Raw genomic sequence first — 19,360 nt, 5'->3', positions numbered from 1 at the left:
AAGAGGGTCTGCCCAAAATATCAAAAGCTCACCCACCAACCCCGTGAGGTGGTGGGCTACGCAAGCCGTTTCGGGGTCCATTTGGCCGTCGGATAGTGGGCTGCTGTTGGAAGTACTACAAGTACCGTGTATTCCTGAGGTAGGCAAGTACGGCTGTCAGTCTGTTGCCAGGTGTAGGAAGCTGGACAGGTGCTCCCGTCCCTCTCAGGACAGGCACTGGTGGTGAACCTGGAGGCAGTCACTGCCACGCAGTTACCGTCAGAGACCTGCCAGATCGTGGCTACCCATCACTCATTTTCTCATGTGTAAATGCCGTGGCAACCAACGCCCATTCATCAGAAGGCATAACCTTAGATAAGTGTAAAATACTTACCTATCCAATCCTAGATCAGACCAAAAATACCTTACACACTGGGCTTCATACCTGAGTACCGAGTGGTTGGGTCCGAGGGGTTGGCTGTGAGGGTGAGAGCGGGTGATGATGGTAAGGGTGAGGGTGGAATAGTGGCGTTTGTGGCTACCGAAACGTTCTCCGCCGGCATACAGTGGAAATCATGATAGTCAAAAAGACACCTGAGAGCACGACGAATGCTCTGCGACATCGAAATTCATCTCAAATTATAACCAATCACCACCACCCTTCGCCCAAATTATATACTCATATGTACACGCCCCAGCCCCCAAACCATCAGCAAATAACCCTATAAACCCTCTTCCACTTCGGCCAACTAGCCCTCTCCTCCTCCTCCTGCGCCTTGATAATCCCAAGTCTGCCAAAATCCCTCCTCCCCGTATCAATATCCATGTCCTCCACCTTGATCACGCTCGTCCTATACCACAGCTTGTGCCCAATCAAAAACAACAACACCACCGGGATCGCCAAACACTGCAAAAAGAAATTCTCGGCCCGCTGACTCGACGTCAACGGCTCGCTCGTAATGGGCCAAATCGCCACCCAGCACTGACCGACGAGAATGAGACAGTTGCAAAACAGGCCGATCCAGCTGCCGATCGTTCCCCCCTGAGCACGAAAGGCCATGTCGCTGACTGATCTGTGATGGTATGCCCATGCCTTGCGGAGGCGGATGTGGGCGAGACAGGTGCTCCCCCAGGTGAAGACGCTGCTCAAGCCTGATATGGCGAGGAGCCAGTCGAACACGTGGCTGTGGACTTTGGAGTTGGCCATGAAGGCCAGGAGACCGACGCTCGATGCTGCGAGGATGGAAACTAGTGGACGGCCGCGGCGGTCGACGTAGGCGAAGATCTTGGGCGCCTGGCCCAGCTCGGCGAGGGCGGCGAGTGTTCGGGAGGATCCAAAGACGGAAGAGTTGCCGACGCTGATGACGGACACAAGGATGACGCCGTTCATGATGCTGGGTAGAATAGTCGTGCCTGCGCTTTCGATGGCGATGACAAAGGGACTGGCTGAGGCGTCGGCGATGCTAGTAGCACCAAGCAACCTGGGCTCGTTGTACGGCACCAGGAGACCGACGAGCGCAAGCGACACAATGTAGAAGAGTGTGATTCTCCAAAACACTTGTTTGATGGCGGTAGGCAAGGACTTTCGCGGGTTGGCTGTCTCGGCGGCAGCCAAACCGACCAGCTCCGTACCAGCAAAGGCAAAGGCGGCGGTGACAAACACGCTGCAGAGGCCCTTGAAGCCATTGTTGAAGGCGCCCGGGTCGGACCAGTACTTGCCGCCGATGTAGCCGCCTTCGGGGGTCCCTCCGATGTTGATGACGATACCGAGAAGGCTAACAAGGTGGTCAGCAACGTTCCACCAACAGGTAAGCACCCGTGCGAAACTCACATGAACCCGACGACAGCAGTAACCTTGACAATGGCAAACACAAACTCTGCCTCGCCGTACCCCTTTACTCCAAAGAGGTTGATGACAACAATGACCGCCAGAAACACGGCTACAAATATGGCCTTGTTCAGACTCTCGTTCCAATAACCGATAGTCATGGCGCCGGCAATAATCTCGAGCGGTAACACCACTATCCACTGCAAGGCATAGCTTCAGTCACACCACGTTAGCATGCAACACCAGAACAACGGAAGAAAAAGGGTGACGCGGGATGTTTCCCCATCAACAGAAAAACGGTCAACAAAAACAACCTACTTCCAACCCATAGCAAACCCCCAACTCGGATCCAGAAACCTCGTCGAAAAAGCCGAGAACGACCCCGCGACAGGAAACACCACGGCCAACTCCCCCAACGCCTGCACCGTGCAATACAGCATCACGCCCACAAAGATGTACGCCAACAACACCGCCGCCGGGCCCCCCTCACTCAACGCCTTCCCACTCGCAACAAACAAACCCGTCCCGATCGACCCCCCAATCGCAATCATCTGCAAATGCCTCCCCTTGAGCTCCCGCGCAAGCAACGTCCCCGCCGTCCTGGAGTTCGCCGTCCGTAAGTCATAGTACCTCTCCCCATTATGCTGCCTCACCACCGCCACCCCCGAAGCAGAGCCAAACCCATTTGTTGTTCTGGTTGTCGTCGGTGAGTCGCCTGCGCCACCTTCTGGGTCAGTGACGTGAAGCGCAAAGTTGGGGTCGTCGTGGTAGCGGACGTTGTCTGGGTGTTCCCGGCGGAAGGTGTCGATGAACCTCCCCACGCGAGCTTTCATCCCTCCGGCACCTACGCCGACGGTATTATGAGGGTGATGGTTGTGGTGGTGATGATGATAATGATGATGATGATGATCAGGATCCGAGGCCCGACTTTGACCCCGGACGGTGAAGCTGCTGCCTTCGGCTAGACTGCGGGTGCGATCCAGCTGGCTCATCTCAATGTCGCGGTCGAGGGTCATCTCTGTCGGATCATTGGAATGGCGAAGGCGACGGGGATGGCGAGCGAGATCAAAAATGGCGGGTCTGACGGCGAGATGGTGGGTCGCACAACCGTGTCTCTCAACGGCCCGCGATTACCATGCGTTGGTGAGCTCCGGGTTTGTTTTGTTTGATTTTCTTTCGCGATGAATCCCGCCGTCGACAATAGAGTTGTTCGGCCTGGCAGTTGAGTGAAAGTGGCCCCCCGAATACCGGGCACGAAACGGAGACAACGGCAGGTAACGGGTCCACTGATAAACGGTTGTGTTCGTGGAGAACCCCTGGCGCTGGGTCTGGTGTAGATGGGGACACCCTAGGAGATAACAGCCGTGGTGGCCTGCCGTTCGCAACGCCGTCTGTCCCAGCAGCTAATGAAATTTCCACAGCGTAATAAACGGGCCGTGAAGGGTGACGGTGACAGCGTGTATGCGAGAGATGGGGAATCCAACATGGAAATTTTCTGCAGCAGGAGATGACGGGTGGGTGGGTGTCGTGGGTTTTGTCGTCTAGCGGCGTCAGAGAGATAAGAAAAGATGGGCGGTCCTGCCAATATTTGCCCCGCACTGCCTGCTGCTGCTACTGCTGCCGCTGCTGGAGTCTCCGAGTTGGGGGTGCTTGTCGTTTGACTGTCACCTCGGAGGATTGCCGATCCAGCCGTTGAGGGGTGTGAGAGCTGGTGGTGATGCCCCTGTTGGACGGGAGTGTCGACTGATGCTGCTGGTGTCAACACTGTCCTGTCGGCAGGCTGTCTACATATCTCATCAGAATGCAAGAGGACAAAGGAAAGGATAAAAGGCGAAATGATGCCAACCATGATTGCCATCACCTCAAAGATTGCTGGGGTCGCAGTGAATCGAGGGTCCCCGACGAACAATAGGTGTCGGGTGGCCCCACCGTGCCGCCCTCCACCAACGACTGCAGTCGCCTGAACCAAGCCGACAGGGGTTTGCTCTGGGTTGCATTAGCGCCTTTTGGGAACCGATTGCGTGGTTTTCGGGTCTGAGACCTTGAAGTGTACCTGATGGACGTGCCTCTGCTCCCGAAGTCTGTGGGAGAGTGTGGGTGACGGGAGCTGCCCGTGCTGCTTGGAAAGAGGGGTCTAATACTTGGAACAATGCCTGTGGCGCACATGACAAAGGCCTTGTTTGAGATTGCTGAGGTCTCTTACTCCGCCGTAGCAGAGACAAGCATCTGTGACTGTGGTGATCACCGTCAACAACCCAACAACCCAACAACCCAATAACCTAACAACCCAGTAACCTAACAACCCCCAATCTAGCTCATCAGCTATTGTCCGGGCATAGAATAACAAAAAAAAAAGAGCAGTGGGATTCGGCCGAGGTCATCTTCACGAGATGCAACAGCTGCCCGTGGGCCCAGGACCTGGTTGCCACGAGCCACGAGGGTCGTGCCGCTGGAGAGTCTTGTGTCATGCCTGGGAGGGAGCTCCACAAACGATGATCCCCCCCGCCCGCACCCCCGCAGGATTCAGGGCACGCCGCACACTCCACCTGGGAAAAAGCAAAATCACGACAAAGGTCAGGTAGGTATTATCATGTTCAGAAAGTAAACACTAAAAACACTAAAACTGATCGTAGGATAAAGGTACCCTCACATCTACCCGTTAGCGCTGTTGCTGCTCCGTCTCCTCGTTGTGAGCGTCCGGCATCGGTTTCATCTCGCGAAGAAGGATGCTGGACCCCCTCCCTCGTCCGTTTGCCGTCGCTGTCACCACCCCGTGAATGGGTGTCAGACAGAGTCCTGCGTGGGCTTGCTTTTTGCACCGAACATGTTCCTGATCATCAGACGACGAGACTGTCATCTCAAAAGTGGTGGTCTTGACCACTTGGGTGGCAGGTGTCTGTCGACCCCTAGGAATCAGCGAGTCCATGCTGGCTGACCGACTGCTGTGGTGCACCCTGGGGGACTTGATCTCCCTCTTGGCTTGCTCGACCTCTCCTGGTGTCGAGGAGATGTCGGGCGTCTTTGTACGACTCAGCCCTCCGCGTTTTCCTTCAGAATAATCCGCCTCCATGTCATCATCCTCATCCCAGGACGGCTTCTTCGAGATGGCCATTGAATCCTTCCTCGAGTTTCTTCTGTTTTGCGACTCTGTCGGCTCGTATTTGAACTTCTTCTTCTTGACACCCTTGTCTCTCATAAACGTCCCGATGGTAAGTGCGTTGGCCGCAAATGTTGCCATCAGGATATCGGCCGAAGCCCATGTCGTCCTCGTCGCTTGGTATCCCTGCTCGCTGATGATCTGAGGCACCCGACAGATGGTCACCACCACCGTAAAGATGTGGAGACAAAAGAGGGCAACCAGCAGCGACTTGTGTCCCATCGGCAGTCGGCTTTGTATGACAATGGGCACAGGGAACACAACCAGCAGCAGGTCGGTAGCCGCGTTGCAAACTGATGCTGTGAGGAGGTTTGCGTAGCCCTGACGACACTGCGGTCCCGGGTCCGGACTGACCTGCCAGTATTTTGTGAACGGCTGGCATTCCGCAAGATCACTGACGACAACCGCCACAAAGGTCGCGACCAAAGCGATGCGCATCGACCGAAGGAGCAAGGTGTAGCGGTTCCTCCCAGAAGATCCAACCAGACGATCAAAGAACTCGAGAGTAACCAGCTTGAGCAGCCATAGTCTGAGAAACACAATGTTAGCCACCGAGTTGCTGCCCAAAACTGTCGAGGGACCTTACACCACTGCGTACAGCATACGACTGATCAGCACCAGTCCGCTCCCAATGGCCCGCCGCCGGAGCCCCTCGTCCGACAAGTCCAGCTCATCGTTCAACTCGACATTGTTGGTTCCAAACAAGAGAATGGGGTGCACAAAGGCCATGCGTAGGAAGAGGGGTATCAACACCAGGGCGGCGACCTTGTCCTCTCCAAACAGCTTCTCGACCCGCACAAACCGCCCCACGAGACGGAGGAGGATGATGAAGGCACATAGCAGCGTGATCCACCACGATGTCAAGAGAGTCGGCTTGTCCTCGCTGAAGGGCCGTGCCGGAGGCGGAGACGAGTAGAGAGCCATGGTTGCTGGCTCATGGCTCCTGTTCTGAGGAGCAGGTGTCTTGCTTGAGGCTCGTCAACGAGCTGCCTCGGCGCAAAGTGATGTTAACGAAGATGTTGAGGTGAAAAGAGGCTCAAATCGCCAAACGTGATCGGCAGCCAGAAAGCGACCCCCAAACGAGAGATTAACAGGGTCTAGATGTTCTCTGTGGATCTCGACTGGAGCCCCGTCATCCTCTCTCGAGGTTGGCGTCCACAGGTGTCGGATCTGCTACCAAACTCGTCCGGTTGGCAGCTGGGAAGACATCGAACCACGAGCTCTTTTGCGCTTCAGCCGGGCGTGATTGGTCCGACATGTTTGTCTGCACGGCATGGTTGTGCAAGGTGGTGTTGATGTGGGGTGTCTCGCCTGCCCAGCAGTAAGCTGTTCTCCACGTGTGAGAGAGTGTCTTCCAGGGGCCAAACAGATACCACTTTCCTCAACTGATTGCCGTACATACCCAGCCAACCTCGTTCCAGCATGACGGTACGGCTAAAGGACCTGGGAGTAAGCTGTCTGAGCGGTGATAACCTCGTGGTTGACAGATGTCGTGTGTCTGGCAAGCAGCCTGTCAGTCAGCCTGTCTCTCCGTTGACCTCCTTTCTTGCGCGGCTTCGTGTTTTTCTTTCTAGAAAAGACACCGAAGCCATCCCCCGAAACCTTCCATGCAGTACTAGAAGACGCCACTCTCGCGTGTCTTGACCGAAACCAGTTCAGCACCCGCAAGCCACACACAATCCTCTGACGGCCCGGCCCCTTTTGCGCGAAAACGTTATCAAATGACGTTGCGCTAAAGAGAATCAGCGCCCGCCAAGCCCGCATACACAGGGCAAGGATCAGGGGCACTGATAATCACCCCCTTGTACCCTTGTAAAAGTCACATGTCTCTTTGCCCTCCCTTTCTCTCTCTCTCTCTCACACAACCCACATCCCGAAAACAAACAAGTATCTCATGATGATTGCCGTCAGCCTCAAGATCACCCGAGGTCTCTTTTTCCACATACCCAAGATTGAATATGCACAAGCAAGTGACCCCCCCAACCATGATCCAAACCGGTCAAGACGCAGTATGCAGGGGCAAATCCCACCTCTCCTTCATAATACTCTGTTCCGAATGAATGCCGTCCAAAGTGCCAAGAACGTACCAACCAAACGGTCAACCAGCTCTCGTCTACTCACCAGTGACAGCTCATCCGGGTATTCTAACCTGCACCTAAGCGCTATCAGCGCTTTTGGCCGGTGCAGCAAGTAATATGGAACCGTCCACCCGGCGCTCGCGTGGTATGTCGGAACCAACCGTCGGTAATGAATCCTGTGGGAAAAAACACGCGTCGTATGCGGGAGATGTGCAGCCCTACTGTGCCTATGTAGCGACGAGATATAGTACCATTTTTATCACTATCACCAAGAGAATCTCTCACCCATTATGAAGAAAAAAAGTATGAGAGAGAACGGAAGGTGGTGCCAACACAACTCAACCTACCAACCGTCATCGATACTGATACTGGCAGCGGGAAATGAGAAATCGTCTGTATATGCCGGTGATGACTTCCGTCACCGTGAAATCAGTCCAACACCTCCCTACACAGTCAAATAATAATATCGAGAGGCCACATCCCACTCCAGCACCACCTCAGCCTCCATCTTCCCAACCACCACCTGCATCCAAAGCCCAACATCATACGCCCCCGGCAAGATAGCAGGCACAACCATCGCACAGAGATACCTCTCCCCCTAGTTCTCCCCCCCATGATTAACCTGCACCCCAGTCAAATCCCTCACCCTCTCCCCCACCGCATCAGCCCTCGACAGCACAACCCCCATCTGCTCCGTCCCCGTCTGCGCCGCCCCAGTTTTTCCAACTGAACGGTAAGAGACAACCATGCCCGGCTTAATCCTCTCCTTGAAGGGACATCCCTCGCGTGCGGCGGCCCTTCAATATCCGCGCTCGAGTAAAGCCTTTCCATCCTCGTCAACTTGACCTCAGGCTTCTCCATGGAGTGCTGGGAAGAGGACTGAGAGCGCAAGTTATCAACATGCAGCTGCCAAAACTCTGCTCTGAAACGCCGTGGCCTGCTCCATCTTCACCCCCGGAGTCTTGAGACACCTCTCCACAAACTCCGCAACAGGCAACCGTAAAAGCTGCGCTCCCGATTCCGTCGGGGCGAGAACGTTTCCATCAACAGGAGGGGTTCCCGACTGCCACCATCCCATGCGGCCTTGTTAGCCTTTGCATATCATTTACACTCAGAAACCATCAAAACTCACATTCTTCCCCACCCACTCCCTCACCTCCCCATTCCCCCACGTGACCGGCCTCTTCTCATCATAATCTTGTACATTCTTCCCCGCCGGCCCAGCCGTAACCCTCAACAACTCCGCATACCGCAACGTATTTCTGCTGGCCTGCGTATCCGCCAAGCAAGGATTCACACACGCCACCACAACTATCTCTCCCCCCCCCCCCAACCGGGCTCGGATCAAACACATGCTTCAACGTCTTCGTCAGTGTGCTCTGCCTAAACGGCACATGCGCCTTCTTCCCAGACCCGGGATCAGGATCAACCATCGCCCTCCCCCTGATGCAGTCTTCTAGAGCAGAGAGGCTGGTGTTGATCTCTCTCGCTTCCCTCATCCTCGCCGCGCCGTGGGTGGACTTGTCGCGGGCGGTTTCCGACCCGGCAAGGTCGATGACGTAGAGGAGCCCATCTTCTGCTGCCGGAATAAATAGAGCGGTTCTCGATGCGAATGCGGCAGATGGCGTGCGAGCGGGAGGACGAGTCGTTTTTGAGGGTTGGGGCCGTCTTTCGGAGGGAAGACGCGGTGGGGATTAGGGAAAGAAGCTCGGCCTTGGACGTGAGGGGGTGTTCTTGGGCGCCGGCGAGCTGGGGTGTTGCCTAGGGAGTCTTCGAGGATGGAGATTTGCTTGCGGGAATTGAGGAGGTCTACTCGCCTGGCGTTAGTTGGGGGGTCAAAGGGGAGGGGTGATTGCCTGCCAAAGGCTGTCTGTCCGGCTAGTTCAATAATGGACATGCACAGCTTCCTTTCTCCCTCTAGGGTACCATCCATCAAACGTTTCTGCAACGTGCCGTGCTCCTCCAACCCGCTGACGGTGAAGGTTTTGCCTGATCCTGTCTGCCCGTAGGCGAACATGGTGCTCACACCTCCGCCCCAGGCCCAGGGGACGAGGGGCTGGATAATGGCATCGTAGATTTGCTTGGTGGTGCTGTCGGGGCCGAAGACGCGGTCGACCGGGTAGCTGAAGGACTGCTCTTGTTAAAAAGCTCGCACTATTTCCAAGTACTGATTGACAATGACTTACATTCAGACAAGGCAACCCCCTCACTGACTTCTTGAGCTCGTGCAAGTTGATGATATTCGCACCACCAGGCCGTGAACAGATACTCTCGGGAAAGTCCTGAGAGATCTCATCTGGTAGCAGTGGTCTAATGCGAGTACTGACGAGAAAGTCGGGATTTGTTGAACCCGCTCTGACCGGAGCCGCGGGCTTGGGGTTGAAGGCCTGAACCAGCTCCTCGTAGCGGTCTGCGTCGTCGATGAGAAATTGCTCCATGATGACTGATATCAATTCAGGCTCAGTGAGGATGCAAAGATGAAGAGTTGGAGAGAAGTGAAAAGGATTCTGACGGTTGTCCTTGGAAGTCGTGAGCAGTTGATATGCTGAGTGAGCACTGGGACCAAACCCCTAAAAGCACAGCTATTTGGGTCCGCAGCGAGTTGCCCCGCAACGTCACTTGTTCACTTGTTGCTGGCCAACCCCCTGAGTTCAGGCAACCAAGCGTCGGCAAACGTTGACTGACTATTCACAGATATCAGAACATTGACACTGATGCCTAGCAAGCGGCTACAGGTGGCTACCTACACATTACGTGAATGTCTCGTATTATCACCGACAAGAATGAAACCGAACGCCACTGTTTACTTGGCAAACATCGTGACCTGGCCAGTCCCGCCCCCAACGGCCTTCACCCTCGACCCAATATCCAACGGACTCCCTTCGGAGATTACAAAATGTCCCGACTTAGATCCAGGCTGCTTCAGTCCCAGAAGCTTGTAAATGTTACCACTTACCAAGTCAAGGGCTCCCTTCTCATCCACCTTGCCGCCGCCGTTCCGGTACACAATCCCGGCCAGCAAGCCCAAGTCCCTCACCAGCCAGTCCTCCTCCAACCCGATGGCTGTCACCACACCAGCCTCCAACAGCTTGTCAACGGCGGTTCCGTTGGTGAGGGGAGCACCGGTCAAAGCCCGCCTCTGATCCCAGCTGACAGCATACGACTGCAAGGGGGCTAATACCACACCGACCTTGGCAGCCGCCAGCTCCTCGGCGACGAGCCAAGATTCAGCACCACCCAAGATGACCAGTCGAATAGACGCCTTCGTCACCTCATCCACCGCCTTTTTGACCTTGATCAGAGCCCCGATGGTATCAGCGCTGTGGACTGTGATGACAAGAGGCAGAGAGCCATTGACCACCTTTTGGAGGAATGCCGACTCCGAGTGCGCATCCTTTGTCGTCTCATCAGAGCTCGACGAAGCGTGGGCCTCCAAAAGCTTCCGACGAAGGCTTCCAACAGCGGCCGAAATAGACGGCGTGCCATCCTGTTTGACTGAAGTATCGAAAGTGTAGTGGGCTGACACATCACTTGCGAAAACAGCGTCCTGTCCCACCACCGTCTTTGCGCCGGTCAAGAACCCTACGCTCGTGCCATGGTGACTGAAACCACCCCTGAATGAGGGAGCTGAAATTGCCTTGGTGACACCATACGTGTAGGACGCGTTTGTCTTTTGGTTGTCGAGAACAAGACCGTCCTCTGCTCGGACAAACGTATTGGGATTTGGCCCGTCATCGGTATCATCCTCTGCGTCAATAGCGTTGAGGCCGATCTTGGAGCCAAAGGCCGTAAAGGACTCGGTCAGGTATCCGTCCTTGAGCTGGATGACGGGGGTGTTCGACTTGGTGGCGGCCTGCAGTTCGTCTTGACAGTCCCCAAGACAGGTCAACTGGCCCTTGGAAAAGACCACAGCAATGCCCTTGGCACCGATCTTGCGATCCACACTGGTCTCGTCGAGAAGGACATGAGTCACCCCGGTGAATACCACCTCGTCCGCCTGAACAGGCTCGCCTGGGAGATGGGCAAGATCTTGGTCGGGAACAATAAGCTCCACGGCCGGCTTGTCCAACTCCACTGGGTCCTCGAGCTGGGCTGTTCCGTCAATCCAAACTTGGACTGGCGCGGCACCGACGCTCAACGGGTCACTGTCCCAGACCACAACGTCGGCGTCATATCCGGGCTTGATCTTCCCCAGCCGCTGCCCGAACCCGAGGCGCTCTGCGGGCGCTGCGGTGACGGAAGCAAGAGCCGCATGGTATGGCAGACCGTATTTGTACGCTTTCGCAGCCTCGAAAAGAACATGCTGGGCATTCAACACCGGGTTGTCGCTGACATAGATGGGCGTCAGGCCGCTGTCCCACAGTATTTTCCCAGCAAATTCGCTCGCAACATTGGCCTCGGCCTTGTAATACATGTTATCCGCAAACAAAGCGGAGGCAGGAGGGTCTCCACCATAGGCACGTTTGAGGATCTGGCAAACCGTTAGTCTTGAGGCGACACACCCATCATGTCACAGACAAGCACTCACCTCGGGGACCAAAAATGTCTGGTGGGCATGGTGGAATGCTCGGAGCTTGAACTTGAACTCGTTCGTGTGGTCGATGAACGCCTCCAAATCGCTGATGGTGTAACAGTGCGTGTTCAGGTGCACCTGGCCGCGTAACAGAGCACCGAGCGACTCCCACCTTAGCTCCTGTGGAAGGTAGCTCCTGTGGTTGTGCACGCCGTGGGCCGCAGCGGTGTCACACCAGTCATCTTGCTCCCGCACCAGTTTGGTTGCCTGTTCAAAGGCGTGGCGAAAGTCCCAGCTCTCGCCCATCCGGCTCATTGGCCCCGCCTCTCCTGGTCTTCCGTAGACTCGTTTGGCATTCTCACCGCACGCCATCTTCATGTACCTCCAGTTCCGGTCAGGGTCAGCCAGCAGGTCGGCGGCGCTTGTCTCGTTTCTCCCATCAGCCTTTCCAACAGCGTGCTTGATCACGTATGCCTCACCGCCCATGTTGTTTCCGGACCCTGGCAGCACAAGACTTGTGGTTACGCCGCCGGACTTGATCACCTGGATCTGAGGGTCACCTGGGTGAAGGGCGTCGATGGAACGCACGAAGGGACTAATGTTGGCCGACATCTCGTTGGTATCCTCGTTGCCCCAGAGACTAGGCAGCGATCCCACACCAGCGTGACTGTGCATGTCGATGATGCCGGCCGTCAAGGGCCGGCCACGTGCGTCGAACACGATGGTGTCAGACGCGACAGAGGACAGGCCGATGGCGGCCTCGACCTTCTTGATGAGTCCGTATTCCAGATAGACATCAGAGCGAATCCAGCCGTAGCCTTTTCCGTTGCGAGCAGCCTCGGGGTCGGTGCCTTCTTTTGGTTCGCCAACCCAAACGGTGGCGTTCTTGACGAGCGTGGGGGCATGGCCGTCGATGTAGCGGCTGTTCTCCTTGCGTCCGAGGCCGATGGGATCCTGAGGTTTCTTGCGCAGGGCACTACACGTGGCAAGGTCGTCCTGCAGGCGCTTGACCGAGAGGCCGTGTACTGTGATGTCCGAACCGGCCGGCGGCACAGAAGATGGTGAGTGTGGGAGCTGCCTCCACTGGGCGTACGCGATAAAGCACAAACACGCTGAGAGCAACAGGCCGGCTGTTCTCCGAGCTGTCCTCCGAGGCCTGCTGCGCCCTTGCCAGCGCGGACGCCCAGGCACGGGCTGTTGAAGAGGCAGACGACGCTTTCCGTCCACGTCCATTTTGACCAACGGAAGACTGTTGGATGGAGAGAAGAAGAGAAGAGAAGAGAAGAGGGGATGGAATCGTCACTTCATCCATCCAGTGCCCGTTGTTTGCGCTGAGCGGGGGGCATCTGCTGGCGGCGATGTGATCGGCCAAGCGAGCCAATGAGGGGTTGTTGACAGATGAATAAGAGAACCCACTAACTATCTGCTGCTAACTTTGAAGCGCCATATCTTGCAGGGAAGAAGATAGTGCAAGTTGGCTCTCTAGGCCATGGGGCACACACCAGTTGCGCCATCAGCCTTCTAGGGTGGGTGGTGTGCCCCTCTATTCCAAGGCTTATCTCAACATCAAGGTTGACAAACCGTGAGGTGTACCTGAAGGGCGCCAGGTGTAGCCTCAAATGCGGTTGACCACGACTAGCAACCAATGTCAACAATCCACTGCAGAAATGAGCATGGCGCAACAATGGCTACTCTGGTGCTCCCAAGGCAATCACCAAACAACCGGGCCGGGCTGCGGCTCTCTCGGGCCAACCTCATAAAATGCCCTCGATAATAACAACCCTCTCCTTGCCCGGTGGAAGAGTGCCCTGTTCGAGCACACGCCCTCGGGGATGACTACGACAATATGCCGCCAGGATACTATGCCTCATCGACCACGGCCAAACTCGCCCTGCGAGATGGCACATCCACATCACCACCGACACCCGAAGAGACATCAGGAGTGGTGATCCTGCTGGCCGTCCTGGGAAGCGCCGTGTTTGCTCTCTTGTTCTTTTGGGCAGTGAAGCGCTGCTACTGGGACGCGTGGTGGTATTCAGGTACCTACTACCCAATACCTGCACCTCGGCCTGTGGAAGTAGTGTGGGCGCCGAACAATAGCACCGACTATTGCTCAACTTGTTCAGGCGAATCCCACATCACGGTTCCCAGTACGAGCAGTCCATCTTCATCTCCGTCGCTTTCTGTCAAGCCTGGGTAACCTGCAGCTTTTCCTTCCTGCTATCTCTTCTGTTCTTTGCCTTGAACCAGTGCTGACGGTCCGACAGCGCCAGCGCGGGTGCGATTCGTCTGATCAGCAAGGATGTCAGCGACGGCTTGGAGGATGACGAGACGATTAAACGAAACATGATAATGCCTAATGATGCCACGAATAATGAACCAAAGGGTGGAATGTTTTGGAACAAGGGAACCGGAGCAAAAGCAGGTGCAAGAACATGTGTGGACTTGAAACAGCTGGACTCGGGGCCTTTCTCGAGCACAGTCATGTCACAATGTGGCACCGGGACGAGAGGTCTCCAGGAACAGAAACAGGTCGAGGATTCTAAATCGTGTATCTTGATGTAGTGTCCGAGATCAACAATTGACCAAGATTACGATGCTGCAGAGCGGCCCCCCCCTTCCGGAAGAAGGAAAGGTGGATCAATGGTTGCTGCAAAGCCCCCAATATGCCACGCCGTATCCGCGAATAGGACGTGACAAGACGCCCGACGTGCAGCTGGAGGGAGCCCCGCCAAGTCTTGCCATAGCACTGCAACATGCCATTCGGATTGGGCCGCAGCATCTGCAACTCTGCACGACAACGCATCCACAATCTCGGCCAACTCCAGCACCAACCTCCTCTCTATCCATCTCTCAACTATTCCGTCGCAGATGCTGGGGACACCCTAAACCACCCTCGCGCCGTTGAGGCCCGTGAACTCAGATGCAGCCGTACATCGTCGAGGACCAGTACGCTGACCCCGTGCCTATCATCGACGCATGGGCAGCATTCCTCGCCGCTAGGTTCTCCAAGAGAAAAGATCTCTATGCAAGCTTTTCCGGCCCGGAGAAAGAAATTGTCAGAAAGGAGCTACGTCGCATCGGCTTCTTGAGGGACTATTTCTCGGGCCATCGGCTCTCCCAATCTGACCGGATCACGCTGCTCGAGTCTCTCCAACGGGCTCACACCACTTGGAAAGAGAGAGCTTCTCGTCGTTGCAAGGAGGATCTCCCCCGTATCGAGGTTGAGATTGCCAGGTCATCTGGGACCCGCCGGCAGCAGCATAACCGGGACCGTCTCATTCTCAAGCAAGTGCAGCAATGGCCGACTCAGCAGTATACCAGCCTTCAGCGATCAGTGGCACCCGACAGCTACATTGAGGGCCTTTACTCCCAGGAAGACAGCATCGACGATGACCACACCGTGTCGAATTACGGCTACAATGGTTGGCTGATTCAGTTTGAGAAGGGCAAAGGCGGCGTGGACTTGGACCATCCCCTCTGCCATGGCAGGTTTCCACACCAAAAGATTGCTGTGCAGAAGCTTCTGTACGACAAGAAGCAAACACCGTTGAGACGAAGCCAAGACCGGACAAAGCTACGATACTTTCACCTTCAGGCTAATAACATGAAGTGGGTTGAGGTATGGAGCAGACCATGCGGTCCGTGGCGCTGTATGCTTGCTGACCAAGCTCAAGGATGCCATCTCGCGATACTATGGCGAAGACGACTCTCGGTTTGACGCTCACCGAGGACTGCACCAGAGGAAGCTGTTCCAGCCGGGGGCCAAGAAGTCCGAGTCGAATACTGAGAAGCTTCTGAAGCGCGAGCTGTGGCACGGCCAAGAACGAGGCGGTGGTGATAGTCACATGCCTCCTCACTCACGCCAGATACGCCCCCGTTGCGCTCTTATTCCGTCCCCTCCGCCGAAGCAGGGAGCCAAGCCTCCGGTCGCGTCTGCAACACACGCGTATCATCATTCTTCCTCGCAGCCGCAAGATGTTGTGCTTTTTGTGAGTGAGCCTCCTCCAGATGACACTGACAACTGCCCATGGTCTGACCAGAGGTTCAGATGCCTTACCTGCACTGGGAAATCGAGAAGAGGCTTGTCAGAATGACCAATGTGATGCGCAAGACACGACTCGAGAACGAAGAGGAGTTTGCCTACGAGCGTCTGAGTAAGCGGAAAGGGACTTGGGGCAGCGTTGTCGACAGAGCTCGAGCCCGAGCTCAACGAATGAACAGCACCACGTCGGAATTCGGGGAGTGGGACGAAGGGTCCCCATCATGGAGGCCGCAATCGCCTCTCGGGAGCTACCTGTGGCAGGCGTCGAAGCTGTATCAGCTCATAGACGAAGCGGCAGACTGGCGCCTGATCACCAACCACCTTTACTCTCCATCGCCCCTTCACCCACGAAGGACGCTTGAGCAATACTACTACTGGACGGCGGACGACACAACGCAGAGAGATCGTCAACAAGTTGTTTACCGGGCCACGCAGATGAGAAGTGACCCAGAGGCTATCCCAAGGGTGGTGATGGTTGACCAGTTATGGCTGTGGATCTTGGACGAGAGTGAGCTGCTTGTTTACGACTTGGCTCCAGACTTTTGCTAAGGAAAAGTTACAGACACCATTCTATCTGCCTTTCCCCGCCGGTGGGGCCGCAATAAGCCAGACCCGTCTGCTGTGCATCGCGCCATTCGAGATCACCTGGGGGCCATCGACCATGCCCAAATCACCTCGGTGTACGACTTGGCGTTGATCATTATCGACGAATGTTCCAAAGTGTTCTTCGACCGCACCAAGCCGGACCTCCGACCCGAAGTGGTAGACATGTTTAGCTCTGCCATTTCAAGCATTGTAAGTTCACCAACCTGGCAGTGCGTCCGCAAGCGAGCCACTGACATGGAAGGCGTCCAGTCAGAGAAGAAGACCGACGCTTACGAACGTTTTGGAAGAGATGTCAAGAGAATGAACACCCAAGACCCACTCCAGACGGCAGAGGAACTGCTGAGAAAGTCTCTCAACATCAAGTTCGAATGGTCGGTGCTGATGGAGGCGCAGAACCTCATAGACCAACTTCAGATCATGCAAGAGATATTCACCCAGCAGATAACCGTGATGGGCGACTTTGAGAAGGCGCTCAGGGCCATGAGCTCGGAATCTCAGGGCCCTTCTGATCTCAAGCCTGCCCTCGCACGGGCAGCGGCTCTGATTGAGGACATGAAACTACGCCGGGATGAGCTTTGGAATTTGGAGAAGAGACAGGCCAATACTCGGAGCCAGGTGACTGCCTCCTACCACGTCGTTATTGCGGATCTGGGTATGCTGACAGCAATTCCTGTAGCTGCGAGAACTCCTCGACATGAAGCAACAGCAGTCGGGAATTATCGAGGCCAAGGCCGCCATCCGCAGGGCAGACGAGAGCGTTGTGCAAGGCAGATCGATTGTCGTCTTCACCGTGGTGACCATTTTCTTCGTAAGCTGACCTGTCCTCCTCACTGCCCCCCCCCCTATATTATAGCCTTGTGACACGGGTGCTGACCAGCTGCGCACATCATCAGCTTCCTCTTTCCTTCTTCGCCACCTTCTTTGGCATGAACGCGCAAGAGTTAAACGAGGGCTACATGAGGCTGAGTACCCAACTTGTATACATGTGTAAGTTTTTGGAGCAAAATACGGACTTTTGAATAGGTAGGGGCCGAGCGGCTGACGTTGTACTGCCACAGTTGTCCTGTCAAGCATCGTCATCTGCGCCTCACTGGCTCTCGCATTCAACACCTGGGCTCGGACAGCATTTTTTTCTGCATTCCGGGCCATCTTTGATGCTGCGAACAAGGTCGGGGGCAAACAGTCTGTCCAAACTGCAACACAGTTGTCGAACGCCTCACCGCGTGCTCTGCGAGAGTTTATGATTGAGAAACGAAGAGAACTGGAGATCAGAGATCAGGAGAATGGTGTTGCTCTGGCTAGCGGGGCGTTGCCGTTGCATCGGAACGCCGGCGCGGAACCACAGGGAGGAAGACGGCCGAGTCGGGCGAGCACGATTGCAAACATGTGGAGGTGGAAGTCAGTGTGATGATGCCAATCTGACGATTGATCGTAATGTGTATATATCTGTCTATCATGAGGGGTATCATCTGGAACCGAAACGCCTGCGCATGTGATGTCGAGAAGAAAATGCAACCCTAGATCCATCTACCTCCCTGCCTCCTTCAGCACCTCCCCCGCCAGCTCGAGCATCTTGCCATGCACGCTCTCATCGGCCGTGATCAGCCCCCAGTTATTCGTCAACTTCCTCCCCGTCCCGAAATCTATCGGTCTCCCTTCCAGGTCTGTCACCTTCCCGGCCCCCGACTCCGTGTAGATAAGCTGCGAACCCGCATGATCCCAGACGCACCACGGCGCCGCCTCCCCTTTCGGTCGTTTCGGAAACCTCACCTGGACAAACTCCCGCCCTCCCAAAACCATAGCCGCATACCTCATGTGCGAAGAGTAAATCTCGGTCCTCTCCCCCGTCCTCCCCGCCCCGACCCTCCTCGCAAGCTGTTCCACCATCCCACTATCCGTAGCACAGCTCACCCTCGAATCCACAAAATGCAACTCCTCCGTCCTGATCTCCCGCTGTTTCCCCTTTCGCCTGTTGATCCTCTTGACAACCTTGTTCAACCCCGCCTGCCCCATCGATCTCACAAGTGCGCACCCCTCCCCCCGCACAGCACTCAACATAACCCCCCACCCCTCCCTGTCCACCTCGCCCTCCTCAATCCTCCCCCCACCGACCACCACCCCAATCCCCAGATTAGGACACCCCAGCAACCCCATCAGTTCCCTCCCCTCCCCATCCAACAACGCCAAGCTAACAGCGTACTGCTCCCCTTTCAAAAACGCGCTCGTCCCGTCAATGGGATCCATACTCCAGCACCTCTTCCCCCTTGTCCCCCTCCCACAGCCCAGATCAATCAACCCCAACATCTCGGGTATGCTCCCCGGTCGCGGGCCCAGCAACGCCTCCGCGGCAGGGTCCGAGAGGTAAGTGGTGGAGACGAGATCAAAGACCTGGGAGCAGAGGTCGGGGTTGTGGCGGAGGGAGGAGGAGTCTTCTTCCCCGATGAAGGTGTCGGACGGAAAATGGTGGTGGATGGTGGAGATGAGGAGCGCTTGGGAGGCAAAGTCGGCTATCGTTACCGGGGAGGCGTCGGGTTTGGCGATGGAGAGGCGGCGGGAGGAGGGGTCGTAGGATGGGTTGAGGCAGGTGGAGGTGGAGGGGAAGAAGGGGTGGCCGGTTACGGGGGTAGAGGGCAAGGTTGTTGGTGAGGGTGGGTTGTTGTTGTTGGAGGTGAGAGTTTGGAGGACGCGTTTGGTTAGGAGGGAGGCGCGCTGGATGGCGAGGGAGGCGATGAGGAGTTCGTGGGTGAGGTTGTGGGTGCTGTTGTTTTGGTGGTGGTGGTTTATGAGGGTGGTGTCCTCCAAGGGGAGGAGGAGGGGTGGTGGTGGGGGTGGTGATATGTGCATCTTGTGTTACGGTGTTGTTGATTTTGATAAAGTTCAGAGTGTGGAAGATGAGAGTGGTTGAATGACGGCAAACGATGGATGTGTATCGTATTTATTCTTTTGCTCTCCAAATCTCATGTGAGGTCGCCTGGCGTCGAATGATGATGAGGGCATCCTGGTTGGCGGCCGCGAGGCCTGTCATGGGAGCTCATTGGCTGGCCACACGTGATGGGGCCGTGTCGCCGGGACAGCCAGTGGCGAAGCACGAGGCGCAGGACAGGGACAGGGAGAAAAAAGATCAATCTCCCATTTTCCAGCGAGCGGGCTGGTG

At 55.9% G+C, this 19,360-nt stretch overlaps 7 protein-coding genes across 7 annotated transcripts; 2 read left to right on the top strand and 5 right to left on the bottom strand.

Annotated features, from left to right (window-relative positions):
* Nucleotides 1-10: 10 nt before the first annotated feature.
* On the bottom strand, nucleotides 11-4,214 carry HIP1_2 (histidine permease). Its single transcript, XM_062890566.1, is given in 6 exon segments — nucleotides 11-134; nucleotides 152-201; nucleotides 285-1,754; nucleotides 1,811-2,020; nucleotides 2,126-4,079; nucleotides 4,107-4,214. 3 exon segments carry the CDS (start codon nucleotides 2,821-2,823, stop codon nucleotides 689-691), a joined length of 1,974 nt encoding a protein of 657 aa, XP_062741616.1. The 5' UTR covers nucleotides 2,824-4,079; nucleotides 4,107-4,214; the 3' UTR covers nucleotides 11-134; nucleotides 152-201; nucleotides 285-688.
* A 166-nt stretch (nucleotides 4,215-4,380) lies between these two features.
* QC762_501440 (uncharacterized protein) lies at nucleotides 4,381-6,973 on the bottom strand. Its single transcript, XM_062890567.1, has 2 exons — nucleotides 5,551-6,973; nucleotides 4,381-5,493 (listed from the first exon to the last, which is right to left on the bottom strand). The coding sequence occupies exons 1-2, from the start codon at nucleotides 5,886-5,888 to the stop codon at nucleotides 4,467-4,469; spliced, it is 1,365 nt and encodes a 454-aa protein (XP_062741615.1). The 5' UTR covers nucleotides 5,889-6,973; the 3' UTR covers nucleotides 4,381-4,466.
* Nucleotides 6,974-7,789: 816 nt separating this feature from the next.
* On the bottom strand, nucleotides 7,790-9,480 carry QC762_501450 (uncharacterized protein; the record flags this gene model as incomplete). Its single annotated transcript, XM_062890568.1, has 5 exons — nucleotides 7,790-8,105; nucleotides 8,175-8,312; nucleotides 8,344-8,618; nucleotides 8,981-9,173; nucleotides 9,229-9,480. The coding sequence occupies 5 exons, from the start codon at nucleotides 9,478-9,480 to the stop codon at nucleotides 7,938-7,940; spliced, it is 1,026 nt and encodes a 341-aa protein (XP_062741614.1). The 3' UTR covers nucleotides 7,790-7,937.
* Nucleotides 9,481-9,845: 365 nt separating this feature from the next.
* On the bottom strand, nucleotides 9,846-12,883 carry QC762_501460 (uncharacterized protein; the record flags this gene model as incomplete). Its single annotated transcript, XM_062890569.1, has 2 exons — nucleotides 11,571-12,883; nucleotides 9,846-11,513 (listed from the first exon to the last, which is right to left on the bottom strand). The coding sequence occupies exons 1-2, from the start codon at nucleotides 12,786-12,788 to the stop codon at nucleotides 9,846-9,848; spliced, it is 2,886 nt and encodes a 961-aa protein (XP_062741613.1). The 5' UTR covers nucleotides 12,789-12,883.
* Nucleotides 11,455-14,120, top strand: QC762_501470 (uncharacterized protein; the record flags this gene model as incomplete). The annotated part of the gene is made up of 2 exons (XM_062890570.1): nucleotides 11,455-13,751; nucleotides 13,823-14,120. The coding sequence occupies exons 1-2, from the start codon at nucleotides 13,402-13,404 to the stop codon at nucleotides 14,118-14,120; spliced, it is 648 nt and encodes a 215-aa protein (XP_062741612.1). The 5' UTR covers nucleotides 11,455-13,401.
* Nucleotides 14,121-15,606: 1,486 nt separating this feature from the next.
* On the top strand, nucleotides 15,607-17,597 carry QC762_501480 (uncharacterized protein; the record flags this gene model as incomplete). The annotated part of the gene is made up of 4 exons (XM_062890571.1): nucleotides 15,607-16,108; nucleotides 16,163-16,395; nucleotides 16,456-17,014; nucleotides 17,100-17,597. The coding sequence occupies 4 exons, from the start codon at nucleotides 15,607-15,609 to the stop codon at nucleotides 17,195-17,197; spliced, it is 1,392 nt and encodes a 463-aa protein (XP_062741611.1). The 3' UTR covers nucleotides 17,198-17,597.
* A 136-nt stretch (nucleotides 17,598-17,733) lies between these two features.
* On the bottom strand, nucleotides 17,734-19,050 carry QC762_501490 (uncharacterized protein; the record flags this gene model as incomplete). Its single annotated transcript, XM_062890572.1, has 1 exon — nucleotides 17,734-19,050. The coding sequence occupies one exon, from the start codon at nucleotides 19,048-19,050 to the stop codon at nucleotides 17,734-17,736; it is 1,317 nt and encodes a 438-aa protein (XP_062741610.1).
* Nucleotides 19,051-19,360: the final 310 nt, after the last annotated feature.

This window comes from Podospora pseudocomata, chromosome 5, assembly GCF_035222375.1.
Source record: "Podospora pseudocomata strain CBS 415.72m chromosome 5, whole genome shotgun sequence".
Lineage (NCBI taxonomy): Eukaryota > Fungi > Ascomycota > Sordariomycetes > Sordariales > Podosporaceae > Podospora > Podospora pseudocomata.
The sequence above is the reverse complement of the archived record's forward strand: the minus strand, read 5'-3'. Positions and strand labels throughout refer to the sequence as shown.

Excerpts from the sequence above, each read along its gene's own strand:
- HIP1_2 (XM_062890566.1), bottom strand. The coding sequence starts at position 2,823 with ATGACCCTCGACCGCGACATTGAGATGAGCCAGCTGGATCGCACCCGC. Across the intron at positions 2,021-2,125 it reads GGGTTTGCTATGGGTTGGAA|CTATGCCTTGCAGTGGATAG; the intron begins GTAGGTTGTTTT and ends GTGTGACTGAAG. Across the intron at positions 1,755-1,810 it reads ACTGCTGTCGTCGGGTTCAT|CCTTCTCGGTATCGTCATCA; the intron begins GTGAGTTTCGCA and ends CCACCTTGTTAG.
- QC762_501440 (XM_062890567.1), bottom strand. The coding sequence starts at position 5,888 with ATGGCTCTCTACTCGTCTCCGCCTCCGGCACGGCCCTTCAGCGAGGAC. Across the intron at positions 5,494-5,550 it reads CGTATGCTGTACGCAGTGGT|ACTATGGCTGCTCAAGCTGG; the intron begins GTAAGGTCCCTC and ends TGTGTTTCTCAG.